This window comes from Herpailurus yagouaroundi, unplaced genomic scaffold (assembly GCF_014898765.1).
Source record: "Herpailurus yagouaroundi ecotype Mexico unplaced genomic scaffold, PumYag 210, whole genome shotgun sequence".
Lineage (NCBI taxonomy): Eukaryota > Metazoa > Chordata > Mammalia > Carnivora > Felidae > Herpailurus > Herpailurus yagouaroundi.
Genome location: NW_024412441.1, coordinates 6,542,735 through 6,562,644, shown reverse-complemented (window position 1 = coordinate 6,562,644; position 19,910 = coordinate 6,542,735). Strand labels below are relative to the sequence as shown.

General features: G+C 44.5%; 1 protein-coding gene across 4 annotated transcripts in view; it reads left to right on the top strand.

Moving 5' to 3' along the window:
- Positions 1-19,910, top strand: part of SPTBN1 (spectrin beta, non-erythrocytic 1) — a 199,741-nt gene that overhangs the window by 139,486 nt on the left and 40,345 nt on the right. For all 4 annotated transcript variants that reach the window (XM_040453723.1, XM_040453724.1, XM_040453726.1 and 1 more), the window contains 13 exons: positions 1,676-1,767; positions 2,985-3,065; positions 3,458-3,573; positions 6,845-6,957; positions 7,715-7,902; positions 8,898-9,015; positions 10,407-10,565; positions 11,233-11,535; positions 13,302-13,455; positions 14,134-15,004; positions 15,105-15,242; positions 16,046-16,802; positions 17,654-17,856. In XM_040453723.1, coding sequence (XP_040309657.1) covers positions 1,676-1,767; positions 2,985-3,065; positions 3,458-3,573; positions 6,845-6,957; positions 7,715-7,902; positions 8,898-9,015; positions 10,407-10,565; positions 11,233-11,535; positions 13,302-13,455; positions 14,134-15,004; positions 15,105-15,242; positions 16,046-16,802; positions 17,654-17,856 — 3,293 coding nt within the window. The remainder of the gene's footprint in view (positions 1-1,675; positions 1,768-2,984; positions 3,066-3,457; positions 3,574-6,844; positions 6,958-7,714; positions 7,903-8,897; positions 9,016-10,406; positions 10,566-11,232; positions 11,536-13,301; positions 13,456-14,133; positions 15,005-15,104; positions 15,243-16,045; positions 16,803-17,653; positions 17,857-19,910) is intronic.

Sequence of the window (19,910 nt, the reverse complement as noted above, 5' to 3'; positions counted from 1 at the left end):
TGAGCAAGTGTGGAAATAGACTCCCTTCTTCACCCTGAAGCATAAGGAGGTTGACAGGGGTTAGTGTGTGGGATTCCACCTGTCTGTCCTGATGAATCTGTGTCTTATCCCTTGAGTAAGCTTGTTTTTTCACATTTACTTTGTGCATAAGAACTCAGGATCCTAATGATAATGTTTGGAGCTTATGCAGACTCACCTCACATACCTACCACAGTTAAAAAAGGATATTTTTTTTAGAAGTATAATTATTTCAATTTGTAGGTGTTTTTCCTAGTTGAAAGTTTCTGACTTTTTCATCTCTTATTTATATATTTTATCCTCCTCCTGTCTCTTTTCCAAAAAGAATGCTGGGGCACATCTCTAGATTAAATGGGAAGACCTTTAACAGGGAAGAAGGCAGGGAAACTTGGAATGGTTAAAGCTAAAAGATGATGGAGGGCCTGCTAGGCCACCACCATTTACCCCCACCCACCATCCCACATTGTAGTATCATAGGCAAGAACCTAAAGACAGAGGGTATATAGAGCATTTTTCTAAAATCACATAACTGGTAGATAGCCCCTAATCTAAAGAGCTATCATTTATGGATCTTTATTATGAAGTCAGCACTTGATATTCTTTCTTCATTTAAGTGCACAACAGTGCTGTGAGACAGCCACTGTTGCTGTTGCCACTCCTCAGATGGGAAGCTAAGGAACTTGCCCAGTGACACACAGTTGGTGGTGGAACCTAGTTTTAGACCTAGGCTGTCTGATGTTGGTGCAAGTAGACCAAGCTCTGTGTATACTGTTGCGTTTATGATGCCAGTGAGCAGCTTATGAATGCAGACTGTCTTGGTCCATTTGGACTGCTATCACAAAATACCACAAACACGGTAGCTTACAAACAATAGAAATTCATTTCCCGCAGTTCTGGAGGTGAAGTCTGAGATCAAGCCAGCATGGTCTGGTGAGGGCCCTGTTCTGGATCACAAACTTCTCCCTGTGTCCTAACATTGTGGAAGATGCTAAGGACCTCTCTGGAGCCTCTCTTATAAGGCACTAATCCTGTTCACGAGGATCCCATCCTCATGACCTAGGCACCTCCCAAGGGCCCCATCTCCTAATACCATCACCTTTGGGAGTTAGGATTTCAGTGTAAGAATTTGCAGGAGTCATAGACATTCAGACCATAGCACAGACTATAGAAGCACAGAGTGTAAATGTGTCCTTTCTCCAAGAATTTGGGTCACCTTTTAGGAAAAGGAATATAGACTATCCTCATCTATGAGTGACACACACCCTAGTGTGAAAAAATAATTAGTTATAAAAAACTGAACCAGGTATTTTTCTGGGATCTGACAAGGTTCAAGTTATTTACAATGTGAACCACTGTGCTAGCTTGTAGTTGGAAAGATGGGCTACCTAGAGGTTAGAAGTGACTCCCAGTGGATAGTTCTGAGAAGTCATGCAGGTTAAGTAGTCTTCACTTCTTACCTCCATGCAAAGTAGAAAACCAAGTTGGTGTTTCTGTTAGGTGAAGTGTGAAGAAAGCAGTTTTCTTTGGCACAGTAAGTAAATCTGCAGGACTGGATTGTGATCTGAAGTTTACTCTTCATGTATAAGACCTGTTCTTCTCTGGCAGTCGTGGACAGCTTGACCCATCTATTTGACTAATACTTCTTTGTAAATCTCAGATCCAGGATATCAGTGTAGAAACTGAAGACAACAAAGAGAAGAAATCTGCCAAGGATGCATTGCTGTTGTGGTGCCAGATGAAGACAGCTGGGTGAGTGTGAACTCACAGGGGATCAGGGGCCACTGCGCCCAGGACAAGGTTCCGCTGCAGTCATCACTTCTGAGGTGTTGACAAGTATCTCTTCCACTGCTTCCATTGAGAAATCTTATTAACTCATAAGCAGTTGATAGCTGACATTTTAGCTAGCTCACAACATGGAAGGAGTTCTGATTTATATTCTGGACCTGTCATCTCTGTAGTCACTTTCCCTCTCTTTGTTAAAGACGCTCCAGAGAGCAGTATATCTTGAATTTTAAAATCAAGAAACCATGTTTAGGAAACACATCCATGATATTTTTAAAAAGCAACTGTGGGTTTTCTCCTCCCTTTAATTTTCGCTGCTGTTGGAGAGCTTTGTGTGATAAACTTAAGAGCAGTCCTTATACATTATCTCAGTTTTCCTTAGTGAAATTTTAGTGAAAATACTTTTAGAGCACTGCCCCTGTTATGTTGCTCACTAAAATTGCTAGGATTCATGATACTTAGCACCGATTTTGGTTAACTGGAGTTTTTGTCAGAACTACTTTGAGGACAGTTACAACTCTAATGGACATGATCAATTAACAGTAAGCATGGAGCCCATCAAGAGTATATGTCTAATAAGGGCATCAACTTAGTTATAAACCTTTAGTCAACCACAGATACAAAGTTAGTAATGTGCAGTATGGTACAGAATAGCTCAGTGATGAGGGGTAGGTCTCAAACATAGGGAAGTTTTTCAGGGAGATACTTGGTTTATAAGACTTTATTCAAGTCAGTGATAATAAGCAAGAAAGCCAAGTGTCATGTGAATCCCAGCTGCTTCCTCTCCCCCAAGTAGCTTGTGAATTCAGATCTCAGTGACTGCAGACTCCTGATATCTTTGCTGACAGAGTAGACGGCCAGTGAAAGCAGAGAGGCCTCTAGGCATCTGGGTTGTGGTCATTTTTTCCTCTTTAAGTGTTGTTTTTAAATCTAGGACACAGTTCACAGTCTTTTGGCCAGTTTACTTACCAAGAAAGAAAAGCCATGTGGATGTGTATTTTTTTATTTTATAGCATACTGAAGTTGAAACAGTGTTTGCTCTGACTTAATTGTCCTTTTGACATTTACTGCCTCAACATTTTTACAGTGCTTACAAACTTTTTCTTAAACACTGCATTTCACAAAATTGTAAATCTTTATTTAGTAATTCTGTTGATTTTTCTCTTGTGCTTGGTCTCTGCTAGGTACCCGAACGTCAACATTCACAATTTCACCACCAGCTGGAGGGACGGCATGGCCTTCAATGCCCTGATACACAAACACCGGTAAGTCAGATCCTTAGGAATCATGCTAACGATTTGGGGGTAGAATGTTGACACTCTTCTGTTAGCAGATCTGGGTGACTTTTGATCCTCATATCCATTGCCTTAGATGTTGCACCACGGTGAGAATTCTGCATTCCATGTGAGGAAAATGTGAGAGAATATGTAAATTCTCCCAAACAGACAAGTTTGCCCATTATCTATCTTCAGCTGTCTTAATAAACTTTGAAGTGTTTATTCAAAAATCAGATTTCATTGTTTGATGATTAAATAATATTATAGAGTTTTACTCTAAGGGGTGATTTCTACGGCTTTTGGAGTAATGATCGTGTCTCATTGGTCACATGTGTTTTCAAGCCATAGTTTTTGTCATGTTCCACTGTTGTTCTGCATAGGCCTGACCTGATAGATTTCGACAAACTAAAGAAATCCAATGCACACTACAATCTGCAGAATGCGTTTAATCTGGCAGAGCAGCACCTTGGCCTCACTAAACTGTTGGATCCGGAAGGTAAGGACGTGAGGGATGAAAGGTAGGATGGTATTGGGGGGCTTATATAAAATCTGCTTTCTGTCAATTTGTTTTATTTGTGTAGTGTGCTTTGGGAATTATTGAAGGAAGAGGAGCTTAATTTTGGGGTGGGAATTACTTGAGGATTTGTGCAAAGGATTCTGTTTAAAAAGGCCTTGAAAGATGAGTGTGGTTTAAACATGATGGGAAGGGAGGGCTTGCTAGGCAGAGGTGCTTGTGTGAGCAGAGGTGTGGAACCAGAACTAGGAAGGTGTGTTTGGGGACTAACAGTTCATTGGGAATGGTGTTTAGAATAATAATAGGAACTACCACTGGAAAGGTGGGTCAGGGCTCTACAGGCTAAAATTTTTAGAGGTTATTCAGCAGTCACTGGAAGTTCTTAGAAGCTGTGCTCAAGGAAGAGAACCTGCCATAGACTCTCAGCAAATGTTTGTTGACTACTTTCATCCCAAGGTGGCAAGCAGCCATGGGGGATGAATGGGTGCAAGACTAGGGGTGGGGGGTGGGGAAGGTGCCTCCTAGGAGGCTGTTCAGTGTTTGCTGTGAGCAAGAACAACTTAGGTGAAGAAGGTGGATCAGGAAGGAGAACATGTGAATGGAAGAAATGTTAAGACTTAGTCCCTTCTTACGGCTGACCGCTTCTGCCTGAAACCACTGTCTCCACTCTCAGTCCCTGCAGCAGGACCCCAGAGACTGACTGCAGGTGACTTGGAGTCGACTGGTGTGGGGCATTCCCTCAGGCCATAACTCCCTTAGTTCACACAGAATCCTAATTGTAGGATTTTAGCGTGAACTGTCATAGGTACTTTTTCTTATTTTGAAAAGCATTTGAAACATAAGAGGATTTGTTTGTAGTGCTGGAGCTCTTTAGATCATGGCTCTCAGCTGCGAGCAGATATTACAGAGAAAGCTGTGAGTGAAAGTTTAAAGTTCTTATAAATATAGAACAGGAAGTTGAACTCCCCAAGGACAGATTGAGGTCATGAGGCTGCCAAGCAGGCTTGCTCTTTCCAATGCATCAGATTCACTGATAAATTCACTATACAGGAAGTGGAGATAAAATTATCTTTGTGCTAACCCATTAAATGATTTCTTAATATAAACAGAAAACTAAAATTCCTTGGGCTGTGATTAATCTTCCTTCTTAACCCCTACTTTAACTATGGGAAGACATTCTTCTTCAGCTGTAGCTCTTTGTGCTTTGCTAAATAACCTTTTTTTTCCTACCACTATGACAGATATTTTTTAAATAACTTGCTCATTAGTTAATCTTTCTAATCACTTCCCAGTATGGAAAAGGGGATTGATGTTTCCCAGATCACAAGACAAGGAGCTAAAAAAAGGCAGTTGATGTCACTTGTCCGGTTTGATCTTGATTATTAGTTGTTCTTAGCTATTGTTAGTTGTTGAGTGCCCCAGAGAGCATCAGCTAAGATAAGATTGCAGTTTAGTTACAAAACCACAAGGTTTTTGCCTGCTCACATCTTCCCAGTCATGTTGACATTTTGTGTTTATTGTATTGTGTACAGAACCAGCATTTTTTTTCTGGCCTTCATCCATTTCTCTCTCTTTGGGGCATACTTGAATGGGGCTGAGCCAGATGCAGAGTTGGCCACAGGGACTCTGGGGGGGAAACAGTAGCTGCTCTGCTGGCCCCATTGCCATCAGTTGCCTCGGTGACACTGGCAGGGAGCTTTCTTGCCCTGTGCCCTAGTATTCTCATCTTAAAAGTAAGAGAAACAATCCTGCCTCACACAGGGGCGCCAGGAAGATAGAAGGCACATGTGTGAATGCATTTTGAAAAGCAGCCTGATTATCCTATGTATTATTCATCCTATGTGTTCTCTTCTCCATCTGTCCTGAGTTTAATACTTCACTTGTATTGCCATACCTCAAACACTTGCCATCTTCATGCATTTATTCCCCCTCTTAGTGAATACTTTCTGACTACCCACTTTGTGCAACACAACACACCAGGAATTTGAGAGGTGGAGCAGCACCAGGCTTACCAAGACACAGGGTTCCTACCCTTGGGGACTTAGTCTTGTAAAACAAAAAAAGTGTGTATGAGTACTGAATTATAATACCTGGCAGAGAATGGACTGTGTGTCCATGTAAACAGAGTCCTTAAGGGAACTTAGGAGAGAGACACTAATTCTGACTGTAGGGATCAGAAAGAACTGTGTTGAGGTGGTATCTTCAGGTGGAGCTGAAGGTTAGGAAGAAGGTGATGGGGTGGGGAAGGATGTCTTAGGCAAAGGGATATTGTGAGTAAAGGGAAGGAGTATTAGGAATTGTGGAATGTGTGTGTGTGTGGGGGGGTGTTGAATAGCCCCCTTATGCCTGAGTCTCCTTATGCCTGAGAATAAATAATAGGCTATAGAATTAGAAATGTCTAGAACAGTGGTTGGCTCTTATAGGGAGCCTGATAAATACTCGATGGATGGATGGAATGAAGGGAAGGAAAGTTATGGCAGAGGGTTAAGGGGCTTAGACTTTATTTCTGTAAATTGTAGGGCACTTTTGAGTAATTTTGAGCTAGGAGAAAGAGTGTTCACAGCTATGCTTCTGGAAGATCAACCAGGTACAGTGTGTAAAGTGACTTGGGTGGTAGGGAAACCCAATGAGGAAGCTATTGCTTCATATCTGGTTATGTGACCATGAGAGTCTGAACCATAAATGACAGTAAAGACTCCGTAAGTAGAGTCATCTGGACTCAGATTTGGTGACTAACTGGATAACAGGTAACAACAAGGTAAAGATGTCCAAAGACTGAATGATTGGAAGAAATTCAGGTGACATTGGCATAAATGAGGATTCAAGCAGCACAAACCCAGTTTGGGAGTAGAATTGGGCAGGGAGATGAACGTGGTGTGGCTAGATAGTAGCCACATTGCTAAGAATTCTGACATAATTCTTACTGTATTCTTCATTTTTCTCTAGTTGTTTTGTGTACATGTTGTTTTCTTCATGGCTTGGGATCCTGAAGAGAAAGGATCATGTCTCTTAAGACTTTTATGTCCTTATTGCAGTAGTAGAAGGCATTCATGAATATTCATATCATAAAAGAGTCAGTGAGATGGTTTCATCCTCATTAGCCTTGTAATTACTGCACTGATGGCAGAACTCTAAGTATAAAAATTGGAGACACTGACCTGTGTCAGTATTAGACGGTCATTCTGGGTTGTTGCTGCTGCCTGGGTGGTAGCACTCTGAGCAGAGTACTGAGGAAATCTTCTCCGGGTTACAGATATCAGTGTGGACCACCCTGATGAGAAGTCCATTATCACTTATGTGGTGACTTATTACCACTACTTCTCTAAGATGAAGGCTTTGGCTGTTGAAGGAAAACGAATTGGAAAGGTGAGTTCACACCAATTTTATAAGTTGTGAGACATGATTAAAGCTCGTGTCTTAATGTACTGCCACCGAGCACCTTGTTCTCCCGTGCACTCATCAGTTCAGCCAGCAGCAGCTTGTGGTGGACACTTCTGGTGGCAGAGAAGTAGGCAGGAAGCCTCTTTGTCCCTAAGAGTAACAGGAGGTAGGAGTAGCTACAGTGTTTAGGGAGGGATTTCAGGGGCATCTCAGACCCAGAGACAGCCCTCCCCTACACCCTATCAGAAGATTGGGTATTGGAAATCTGAGTCGGTTGATGTCATGGGTAGGAAATCCTATTTATTTGGTTGAAAAGGCCTCACTGTTATGCTTCTTAATTCTCATTTGGCTGATGTTCACCACCATATATTTCAGAACACCTCAGAAAATTCAAGGGCATTCATGGGACAGGACCAAGCAAAATAGAGCCCTTTTCGTTTTTTCTAGGAATTTTGGAGCTTAGGCAACAGGAGTCATTCAGAATCTGAAACCCTTTGCCTGGGGGTTGGGAGGTTACAGAACCAATTACACTTGAGTTAAGCTGTCATTGCTCACAAATAATGGCTGCAGTCTGAGTGCCTATTAACAAATAGTTCCTCTAGTTTGAAATGCTTGGGCCAGAGTAGCAGAGAACTATTTCAGAGCCAGTCCATTAAGTGTGCATGTGCTCATGTAGGGTTATAATCACGTTTTTCTTACTTGGCAACACAATCTTTCCCGTTTTTCTAACTCTTGTTTACAGGTGCTTGACAATGCTATTGAAACAGAAAAAATGATTGAAAAGTATGAGTCACTTGCCTCTGATCTTCTGGAGTGGATTGAACAAACCATCATTATATTGAACAATCGCAAATTTGCCAATTCTCTGGTTGGGGTTCAACAACAGCTTCAGGCTTTTAACACTTACCGCACTGTGGAGAAACCACCCAAGTAAGATGCAGATTGGAATGTGTTATAATTAGTGTGGAAAGAAAGATGATTGCAGCATGGACCCCTGCTTTCTGACTTGTGTGATCTCCTCACTTAATGAATGCCTGTCACCAGTGGCCTATCTTACTCCTTTTCATCTGACCCTGAGTGGCTGAACTTTATTACAAACCATGCCCTCTGTGAGCCCTTCCAGTGGATTGTGTCCCTGGTCTGATACATGTGATACATGAGAATCCTAAGAAATAGTACAGGTCCCTTATACCAAACCCTCATGCTTGATGTGGATTTTAGAGAAGCAGCTGAGTGCATGGATATTGTTTATTATATGACTCCCAGTAGACCTGAGGCAGTAACCCATTGTCAGGCTTACTGAGACGTGTGTAGCAAAATGTGTAAATACTCACATTGTGTTGAGTAAAGACAAATAATATATAGTTTTATATCTATCTGTTCAGATCAGTTTTCACTTCCCCTAAATTTGATTTTTCACTTCTTTTTGAAAATTCTAATTGTCAGATAAGGATTATGGACCTTATCCCTTCTTATAGTTGGAAAGTCATTCCTTTTTCTGTAAACGTGCTCTGTTGAGAATTCCTTGCTGCGGTCTCTGAAACCCATTGAAAGTTATAGTAGGTAGTCATTTGAAGTAATTCTTGCTGAATGTTTTCAGCTGTGCCCATCATCCGGGATGTATATAATCTAAACTTTGAATGAAGTAATTAATAAAGGACTGGTATTGTATGCCCCCAAATATAAATCTCAGTAACAACAGTCAACCAACCCCACCAAAATTCCACAGTTAGGTGCATTTTTTGAGGTCTATAATACCCAAAAACTAATGTACTGCGTTTTCTCTAACCTGAGTTGCACATAAATCTGACCAGAGATAAATGGCTTTTAAGATTGTGTGGCTGTGGGAAATGTTTTTTTCTCCAAAAGCAAATTAATTTTTCCCCTTGAAGGAACAGCATATTTTTTTTTTTTTCTGTGCTTAGGTTTACTGAGAAGGGGAACTTGGAAGTGCTGCTTTTTACTATTCAGAGCAAGATGAGGGCCAACAATCAGAAGGTCTACATGCCCCGGGAGGGCAAGCTCATCTCTGACATTAACAAGGTAAAGCCAATCAATCCATCTGGTCCTGTTAGGGCCTTGACCTGCTTTATTGCTTCAGGTTCTAGGTCTTGATTGCTAAGAGGGCAGTCTGAAAGGGTCTGTCCCAGCCTGCTGAGTTGAAGAGTAACAGTGGTGGCTGGGGTTTTGCAGGGGGTCAAGCAAATACTTGAGGTGGGCTAGTCCGTTGGAGTTTGGTGAGGGAATGTTAGATATTATCAAACTGGTCTTGGTTCATTCTCTTTACCTTGTTACTCTCATTTGTTCAAGGCCATCGACTCCATCTTTATTTATTTATATATATTTTTAATGTTTGTTTGTTTTTTGAGAGAGTGGGGAAGGGGCAGAGAGAGGGGGCAACCCAGAATCTGAAGCAGGCTCCAGGCTCTACACTGTTAGCACAGAGCCTGACACAGGGCTCAGACTCATGAACTGCGAGATCATGACCTGAGGCCAAAGTTGGACACAACTGACTGAGCCTCCTAGGCACCCCAACTACAGCATCTTTAAATTGCAGAAGGGAGAATTTGAAACCTTATTTCATATATCTGGAATATATATGAACCTCTGGAGGTTTGAGCTTAGGATTTGGGCTGTTTCTATCAGAGAAACTGTCCAAAAGTTTCTATTATTTGCCTGTTTTGTCTGTAATGATAGAATTTCGTGGTGGGTATTATTTCCAAGTAGAAATTTGAAAAATGTAGAACTGTGGTCAGTGGTACACATTTAGATTATTTTATTTTACATTTTTTTTAATGTAAGATATATTTCATAGAAATGAATTTAATGTGGACATTTGGTGAGGATTTTGAAAAAAATGCTAGGTGTGTGAATTAAAAACAAAGTGGCACACAAAGAAGGGGGAGGGCATGGGAGGTGCCTGGCTGGTTCAGTCGGTGGAGTGTGCCACTCTTGATCTTGGGGTTGAGTTTGAGCCCCACGTTGGGCATAAAGATTAGTTAAATAAATAAAATGTTGAACCAAAAAAACAAAGCAAAAAAATAACAAATGGCCCACTGTGGGGTGAATAAGAGATTCATAATATGATTTCTTTCTGAGAAAAAGGATTTGTCTTTTTTATGTGATCAGAGCTGTTGAAGATACTTTGATTCCTCTCAAAGTAAGAGATTTATAATTTAGTTATATTTCTCCATATCTGCCCTGTTTTGTTTTCCAAATATAGCAGACCTTTAAATAAAGATTGGAGAGAGTGTTCCCATGTGGCTCAACTGAGAGAAAACGATTTCTTTTCTCCGGGCTTAAGGGTCAGGGAGGCTGGAAACAGGATGTCCCTTTTTAAGTTCTCAGGTCTTAATGAGAAGTACTAGCCATTGACTGTAGCCAAGGAAAGTTCCTTGAACATTGCAGGAAGCTGTTCTTTTTCGCCCCTGTAGGCCTGGGAAAGACTGGAAAAAGCGGAACACGAGCGAGAACTGGCTCTGCGGAACGAGCTCATCAGACAGGAGAAACTGGAACAGCTCGCCCGCAGATTCGATCGCAAGGCAGCTATGAGGGAGACCTGGCTGAGCGAAAACCAGCGTCTGGTGTCTCAGGTTCTGCTCTAGACCTTCTTCGGGGAACCACTCCTGGGGTCATCTAGAAATGTAGACCATACCCAAGGACTGCAGGACAGCCACTTATCAACAGCCACTATTCTGAAGTAACTCGAGTCCTCTTGCTCACTTCCTATGAAGAGGATGTTTATCATTTCTAATATACTTTGTCTTCTGTTTATCTAACTTTTCATAGATTTGAAAACAGCTCAAGCAGTTTGTTTAGAGCCAGTGAGTGAGTGTGAACTGCTCACATTTATATAATTTTTAGAAATTTCTCTTACCTTCTGTCTCTGACCATCTGACATTCAAGGCAGTTAGACTAGTCATGAAATAAATAAAAGTGGCTTTCTTTTTCTACTTAGCATAACGCAAACTGTCACCTGCTCCAGTCACATAAGTATAAAGGTCTAGATATGAGCTTGGACTCCAGTGTAAAATGAGAAGTTGCTGATTGGCTTTGGAGAGGGCATCCTAGCTCGACTAAGGTGTTGTAAGTGTCCTAAGGAAGGCGGAGACAGACCAGCATCTGGCAGGGCTCAAGTCAGTGTGGCCTTAGAACCACCAGAGGTGGTGTTCAGGATTCATCCTCCGTCTTGGTTTCTTTGTTCCAGCTGGATGGCTTTTTTATTTTGTGGGGTTTTTTTTTCCTCCCATTTCTCTATAGGACAACTTTGGTTTTGACCTTCCTGCTGTTGAGGCCGCCACAAAAAAGCACGAGGCCATTGAGACAGACATCGCCGCATACGAGGAACGTGTGCAGGCGGTGGTAGCAGTGGCCAGGGAGCTTGAGGCGGAGAACTACCACGACATCAAGCGCATCACAGCAAGGAAAGACAATGTCATCCGGCTCTGGGAGTACCTGCTGGAACTGCTCAGGGCCCGGAGGCAGCGTCTTGAGATGAACCTGGGGCTGCAAAAGATATTCCAGGAAATGCTCTACATTATGGACTGGATGGACGAAATGAAGGTAGAACTTGAGTGAAAGGAGGCCAGAGCTGATGAAATGGGGCCTCCCTTTTCTGGAACCCACGCTGTACAGTATGCCACTGGTCTAACTGCCCTCTCTGTGAAGCCACAGAGGGGCCACATTACCCGTGGGAAGATTGTTAGTTTAAGAGTTAAATGGCGTGTGGAGTGTAAAGATGAGTTCTGTAGCTAGAGGTCAGCTGCAGTGATTTAGACTTCATTTAGATCTGTTCCACAGTAGCGAGTCAATCAAATGTTGTTGATTTTTGAGAGTTGAACTAGCTTTCCATCTCATTGATCTGTGTGTGAGTGGCTCTAGTTTGGGGAGGGGCCTGGGAAGATAATGTGGGCACATGGGAGAGTGGTAGGCAGTGTGTTTGGGAACCAGTTGAGATTGTCGGTGCTGGAGCTGTGTAGTCTTCTTGAGCCTCCTTTCTTTGTTTTTAAGTGGAGATCGCACTGACCACCTACCTCAATCCGTTGTAGCAAGGACTAAGTGTGGTAATATGTGTACACATCATAGGACAGAGTGGATTCAGAGTGGCTGCCACTGCCAGTTTGTGCTTCCCCTTCCTCACTGGACAGCCCTGAGCATAGAGTTCCAAGCTTGCCTCCCGTCCGGGAGGAGACCTGCCATTGTGCCAAATCCCCACGCCCGTTTGTGTTCTCTGCTGCAAGTGGTAGAAGGCTCGTCCATGTCACGCAGTCCCCCAGCTGGAACGCACGTGGCTTCATAGCTTGAACAGAACAGGGCAGTTTGTAGACAGTCCCTGGAAACCCCCTTTATCTCAGCACACTGTGTTCCCAAGCTTGACCTTATGCAGGGGATTTCCTTCCTGGGATATAAGCCTTCGTCTTTTGCCTCACCTCTTGAACTGTCCCTGGCGGCAAGGCAGAGTCACCTCATAACATCAGTTTGGCCTCTTATTGTCCAAGATTTATTATGTTCTCAAGTGTGGTCTGCATTGACTTTTTAACGTAGAAATGTTCATAAAATCTAACAGGGATATGCTTTTCATTTTATAAATCGTGTTGTACATTATAGTTCAGATTTGGGGCCAGAGATTTCCCTCAGAAGTAGGAGTGAAGTGGAAGTTCCATCTGGAGGGGAGGTCTCATGAGGCCCCCAAGTTGAGCTGATGGAAGAAAAGAAGAAAATGGTAATGGATTCGAACTTAAACCAAAGAAATTGCTCAGGCCCTTCTAAGCATGAAGCTGCCTGACCCTGTGTTTGTTTGGTTAAAGGTGTGGTTTGTAAGCTTTCAACTAGATTGTTCTCCCATTGATGATAGAAGTATCTCAGAGGCATAACAGTAAGCTTTTAACTGAGGCAAACATCCATTTGAGAGGTCCACAACTTCTGGGAGATTTCTTTAAACTTTGAAGTGAATAACTCTGTGACCTTTATCTCTTATCTTTTTGGATAGAGTCTTCGAGCCCCAGGTTACCTGCCATACCGCTTTCCACTGCTCCCTTTTTTTCCTATTCTGTTCTTAGTGTAGTTGTGACCTGCTTATTCCAGGGTAAATCACCTTTAGTTTATCATGTCTGTCCTGATGAAAGCTTCTGGGTTAGTTTGATTTTGCTCTGAATTGCTTGTCCTTCTGCTCCGAATTGCTTGTCCTTCTCCCCTTGAGATGCAGGGAGGGAGGGTGGCTGGAGAGAGGGTGTAGCATGGTTGCTGGCTCTCGGCATGTCCAAAGATTATAAGACACTGAAGTCAAGATTGTGTGCATAGATGTCCTCTCTGTTTTCTCTGGCACGCAGGTGCTATTACTGTCTCAAGACTATGGCAAGCACTTGCTTGGTGTGGAAGACCTGTTACAGAAGCACGCCCTGGTTGAAGCGGACATTGGCATCCAGGCAGAGCGAGTGAGAGGCGTCAATGCCTCTGCCCAGAAGTTCGCAACAGACGGGGAAGGTGAGGATGGACTGTTGCAGACATTACTTCTTCATCACCGGAGATCCATTTTTATAGAAGTAGATAAGTGGTGTGTGCCAGCAGGGACACTGTCCCTCCAGTAACTGGAGTTACTGTGCCATTGTAGGTTCCCAGTGGGTTTGTCTGCTATCACATCATGGGTACACAAGATGCAGTGGGGTAGCCTAATGGACACTTTATTTAACTCTGTCTGGCTTTTCTGAAACGGACAGGTGTTTTCCTTAAATACCCAAGTGCTCCTTGGTTTTTAATGGTGATATTTGGCAGTCAGACTTGACCTAGACCACACTTGATTCATACCAACACCCTGGTGTGGCTGTTTAAGCATCTCATGGCTTTTTCACATCTGGTTGTACATATCCTTGTTGAGAGGATGTTTGGAAAGATTTGGTTGTGTTCCTTATATTTGCAAAACAATTAAATGTAGCTGCCCTTTTTCTTATAATTTATGTGCCTTTTTTGGTTCATAAGTAATGACTTTGCACTTGGGCCAAAAAATGACACTTCTCATTGCCCCTGCCTCATAATCTGGCTCTGCAGTGAGAATGGAACTGGTAATCTCATGGTGAGAAAATGGGTATAGCTCACTGCCTGCGGACGAACAGGGACCTCTGCTAAACTGTCATACTCCCACATTCCTTCCTTGACATTAAACAGGTTACAAGCCCTGTGACCCTCAGGTGATCCGAGACCGCGTGGCCCACATGGAGTTCTGTTACCAAGAACTCTGCCAGCTGGCAGCCGAACGCCGGGCTCGACTGGAAGAGTCCCGTCGCCTCTGGAAGTTCTTCTGGGAGATGGCAGAAGAGGAGGGCTGGATACGAGAGAAGGAGAAGATCCTGTCCTCCGACGATTATGGGAAGGACCTGACCAGCGTCATGCGCTTGCTCAGCAAGCACCGGGCATTCGAGGATGAGATGAGCGGCCGCAGTGGCCATTTCGAGCAGGCCATCAAAGAAGGTGAAGACATGATCGCGGAGGAGCACTTTGGGTCAGAGAAGATCCGAGAGCGGATCCTTTACATCCGGGAGCAGTGGGCCAACCTGGAGCAGCTCTCGGCCATCCGGAAGAAGCGCCTGGAGGAGGCCTCGCTGCTACACCAGTTCCAGGCAGACGCCGACGACATTGACGCGTGGATGCTGGACATCCTCAAGATTGTCTCCAGCAATGACGTGGGCCATGACGAGTACTCCACGCAGTCTCTGGTCAAGAAACACAAGGACGTGGCAGAGGAGATCGCCAACTATAGGCCCACCATCGACACGCTGCACGAGCAGGCCAGCGCCCTCCCCCAGGAGCATGCCGAGTCTCCAGATGTGAGGGGCCGGCTGTCAGGCATCGAGGAACGGTACAAGGAGGTGGCAGAGCTGACGCGGCTGAGGAAGCAGGCACTGCAGGACACCCTGGCCTTGTACAAGATGTTCAGTGAGGCTGATGCCTGTGAGCTCTGGATCGACGAGAAGGAGCAGTGGCTCAACAACATGCAGATCCCAGAAAAACTGGAGGACCTGGAAGTCATCCAGCACAGGTGAGTGCAAGAGCTGCCAGCAGTGCTGAGGCCACCACCCGCCCCCCCATCACCACTTGTGACCAAGAGGGTGACCTACCCTGTTCAATTGCTTTTCCAGATTTGAGAGCCTTGAGCCTGAAATGAACAACCAGGCTTCCCGGGTCGCAGTGGTGAACCAGATTGCACGACAGCTCATGCACAGTGGCCACCCAAGTGAGAAGGAGATCAAAGCCCAGCAGGACAAACTCAACACAAGGTGAGCGTGCAGCCAGCAGTGTGTGAGGCCAGGGAGGGCAAGGTCACTTGCTGAGACTTGCTGTCAGGAATTTCCTACAAAGGTTCACTGATACTGTGGCACTGATGTCACAGCATTGGCATGTGCCTTACAACATCCCCTAGTTTTGCAAGAAGTATCTTTTGGGGTGGTGTCATACAAGGCAGCCTAGCCCCTAGCATCAGAAGTCAAGATGTTAAGGTGAGGCCTGTGCCAAGAGTGGAGCGTCATAGCGTCAAGGTGGCACCTCTACTGTCCCTTTTAATCTTAATCTTTCTGGGACAGGGTTTTAGCATGTTTTAGACCTAATTGGTCAGTGAAAGTCCTGATTATCAAGTTAGACCTTTGTCCCCTTGTCATCTTTCTGTTGCATAAACACATTTGACTAGGTTGTGGTGGCCTTGGCTCTGAAGGTATTGTCAGGTTTTGGGTTTGGAAAATGTTCATTAGCTGCAGTTCAGAGGTGAGTAAAATGCACATGGCAGAAATGCAGTTACAGAAAAGTAACTGACTCTTTGGGGGACAGATGTGCTGCTGTCACAGCTCCATTGGAGCTCTTTGAACAAGTGCCTCTCATGACTGGCTTTTTTCAGATTATATTGTGTCCCTGAGCTGTTTTGATAATATTTGGTATCCGTATACAGAGTGAGATGATTTTCCAAAAAGCATGTATTCCTAGAAGAGATTGAGAGAGGAAATGACCACTGCAGTTAATGTGACTGTCCAGCCGTGGGCTGTCAGCCTGTCTCTTACATGACTCTCTCTCCATGGCCTTGCACTCACAGGTGGAGTCAGTTCCGAGAGCTGGTCGACAGGAAGAAGGACGCTCTTCTCTCTGCCCTGAGCATACAGAACTACCACCTTGAGTGCAATGAAACCAAATCCTGGATTCGAGAAAAGACAAAGGTCATCGAGTCCACCCAGGACCTGGGCAACGACCTGGCCGGCGTCATGGCCCTGCAGCGCAAGCTGACCGGCATGGAGCGGGACCTGGTGGCCATCGAGGCAAAGCTGAGCGACCTGCAGAAAGAGGCGGAGAAGCTCGAGTCCGAGCACCCCGACCAGGCTCAGGCCATCCTGTCTCGGCTGGCCGAGATCAGCGACGTGTGGGAGGAGATGAAGACAACCCTGAAAAACCGCGAGGCCTCCCTGGGAGAGGCCAGCAAGCTGCAGCAGTTCCTGCGGGATCTGGACGACTTCCAGTCCTGGCTCTCCCGGACCCAGACGGCCATCGCCTCTGAGGACATGCCCAACACCCTGACTGAGGCAGAGAAGCTCCTCACGCAGCATGAGAACATCAAAAACGAGATCGACAACTACGAGGAGGACTACCAGAAGATGAGGGACATGGGCGAGATGGTCACCCAGGGACAGACCGACGCCCAGTACATGTTTCTGCGGCAGCGGCTGCAGGCCCTGGACACCGGGTGGAACGAGCTGCACAAAATGTGGGAGAACAGGCAGAATCTCCTGTCCCAGTCACATGCCTACCAGCAGTTCCTTAGGGACACGAAGCAGGCCGAGGCCTTCCTTAACAACCAGGTACCTCTCCTCACTGCCTTTGCTTCCTTCCTTGTAGAGCAGGCCGCTGCTTCAAAGCATCCCTGTGTGGAGGCAGAAGGGTATCTGAGAGGCTCTTTTCCCCGACTTCTAAAGTGTTGAAAGCCATCACAGTGTAGGGGATGGGAGCTGCGGGTCCCTGCGGGAGCTCCTCATCTGCAGAGTCCTCTTCTGTTTCAGCTGCTTCTGAGGGTCTGTTACATTCATAGTATGTCCTCATGGTATCACGTCAATTGGCAATATTCTGTGAGAGAGCAATCCAGTTTGACAGTTTGAAAGGTGCGGTGAGGGATTTTTTTGTTTGATTGGTTTTTTTATTTGTTTGCTTGAGTTTTTTGTTTTTTGTCTTTTTTTTCATGGAGGAGTAAATGGTTCTGTCTTCCTTGCTCTAGTATAAGAGGGACTTTGAGTCAGAAACTCAGGAAAGAAAACAGCTGAAGATGGTGGCCAACATCAGGGTTGTTACTCTCTTTTTAAGAGAGCATTTGAAGAGTATGTCACTATTGCCTTCATGAGCATATGAGAGGACCCTGGTGGCTGATGCACAAAGCTTTGGTTACTGTCCTCACTCACTTTAGAGAAAAATTTAGCACATGGAACCACTTAAGGAAATTTAGTTCCTTATGGTGTCCCACTAGGTATTTTCCCCTCCCAACTTCTGTTTTTTTCTGATTCAGTAGATTATTTTATTTAAGAATAATGAAGCAAGTGTAATGAAATAGGTTACACAAAAACCCAGGATATGGGAACAGTGCTCTCATTATTCTCAAAATGAGAATTTCATATTTCATATTTCATCCTGCTGTGATTTTGGTTTTCTCTCTTTGAAAAAGGAGTATGTTTTGGCTCATACTGAAATGCCTACCACCTTGGAAGGAGCTGAAGCAGCTATTAAAAAACAAGAGGACTTCATGACCACCATGGATGCCAATGAGGAGAAGATCAATGCTGTCGTGGAGACAGGCCGGAGGCTGGTGAGCGATGGAAACATCAACTCAGATCGCATCCAGGAGAAGGTGGACTCCATTGATGACAGGTACAGTGTTCCAAGGTTCCTGAGGGAGTCTGGCACCCTAGGACTCTCTAGCCTCTGGATCACTGGCCAGACATCCTTGGGACTGTGGGTATAAATTTCCCAGTGAGTGAAGTATGGGCAGCTGGCAAAATTTAATCTATCAGAAAATCTCCCTACCTCACAGAAAATCAGTGAGCAGTTGCATGGCTACCTGGCACTGTGGTTCTTATGGTCAAGCATGTGCAGGTGTCCACAAAAGAAAAGAAGCTGTGAGAAGCCAAACTAATACTAAATCAAAGGGTTGTAAGAGCCCTCATGATGCCGAGTAGCAGTTGGATATGAGCCATGCCCTTGGAGAGTTGATGTATAGCCTGTCACCTGGTGGGACTCTGAGAGCCACATTTCCCCAGCTAAGCCCATGTTCACCTTCATCCACACAGGACTCCTCTGAAGCCTTTCGGAGGGAGTAGCGAGGGAGGGCGAGGTTTCCTTGTCCTACGTACCTGGCACAGCCACAAAGGAATGTTATCAGGCCCTTCTCAGAAAATTGGCTTGGATAATACCTTGATAGGATTTTTTTTTTCTGATGAGAGAAGAGCCCCTTTCCTCTTCTGCCAAGACATCTCCAAGATTGGATGCTCTTCTTTAATTTTTATTTGTTTACTCATTTATTTGGAGTTCTGTAAGATTTTTCTCCCTGACTGAGGGCCAATGCGCTCTGTTTGTAACTTAATTCTTACCCTGCCTTGGTGGTTACTAAAGTGCGAGGTCAGGGCAGATCAAGATCTGGATGTACCAGCACAGGCCGGTTCTGGTCTGGCCCATCTGCTGCCTAGCCTCTGTTCCAGTCAGTCTTCCTTGGTCCCGGTTTGGGTTGGATTTTTAAGGGCTCATCGTGAAACCGATGTCATCAAGAAGCAAGTTCTTCCTCAAGGCTTCTTTTCTGACTTTCAAGTGCAGTGAAAAGGAAGAACTTCTTGCTGAGAGCGTTTCCTTGCTTACCATGTCCAAGTGCATCTCCTGAGACCCTGGGCCAGATTAATGTTTTACCATATGGGTTGAAAGGGGGAAATTACTCCCTCCCCATGACGATTCAGCTTTTGGCTTTAGCACTTCCAATCTGTCTCTTTCACTGATTCAGAGCCTGAACCATATATTCTGAGGGTGCTACTGTTGAATAAGGTATGACATATATTAATTATAATTTTGTGTCTGTTGCTTTTTAAGTAGCTACAAAAAAAGGGGAAAAATCCCTCCACCAAACCCTTGAGTGAGTGTGAAAAATAAAAATTAGGCCAGGTATTCTTAACTTAGAGAAAAAGAATTTATTTCCTTTCTTCCTAATGTTAAGTCTCCAGTTATTTTGTAAATATAATACCTCATGTTCATCTGTATCAGATGCACACAGCTGGTTTCCTGAAGGCGGGCTTGGCCGTTAGGGACACGTGCTTCGAGGCAGACGTGCAGCCGCCTTGTAGTTTCCTGCATGTATTTATACGTCCCCTGGTGCTGCAGCTGTGAGGGGTTGTTGGAAGCAGGTGACGTTGTCAATGGAGAATCCTGTGTATGACAGAACTTTTCAGCAGCAGTCGGTTTAACCTTCCTTTTGCCCTTGATTTGGAACCTGAGCTCCAGGGGTTCCAAAGCCTTCTTAGGATTTCTGTCTTGAGGATGAATGGAGGAATGTGAGTGGCTCAGTTGGTTAAGCATCTGACTCTTGAGCTCAGTTCAGGGTCATGAGTTCAAGTCCTCTGTTGGGGTCCACATGGAGCAAGGAGCCTACTTAAAAAAAAAAAAAAAAAAAGCACAAGAAATGGGAAATACTGTCCATAAACATAAGAAAGATGGATGCGGGAAAGGTCTTTCCATTGATCTGCCCTCAGGAGGTCTACGCTGTCCTCAGCTGATGTTAAATGAATTCTGGTTTCACTTTAATATCCCCAGAGGCCTCAAGATCAGAAACTGACCTCAGAGGATACTTGTCTGTTACCAAAATACACAAATATGTGAATTCCAGGTGCTATGGGGACGCAAGCTAAGTATAAATATCTAAATCTTCATATCTCATCCCCTGT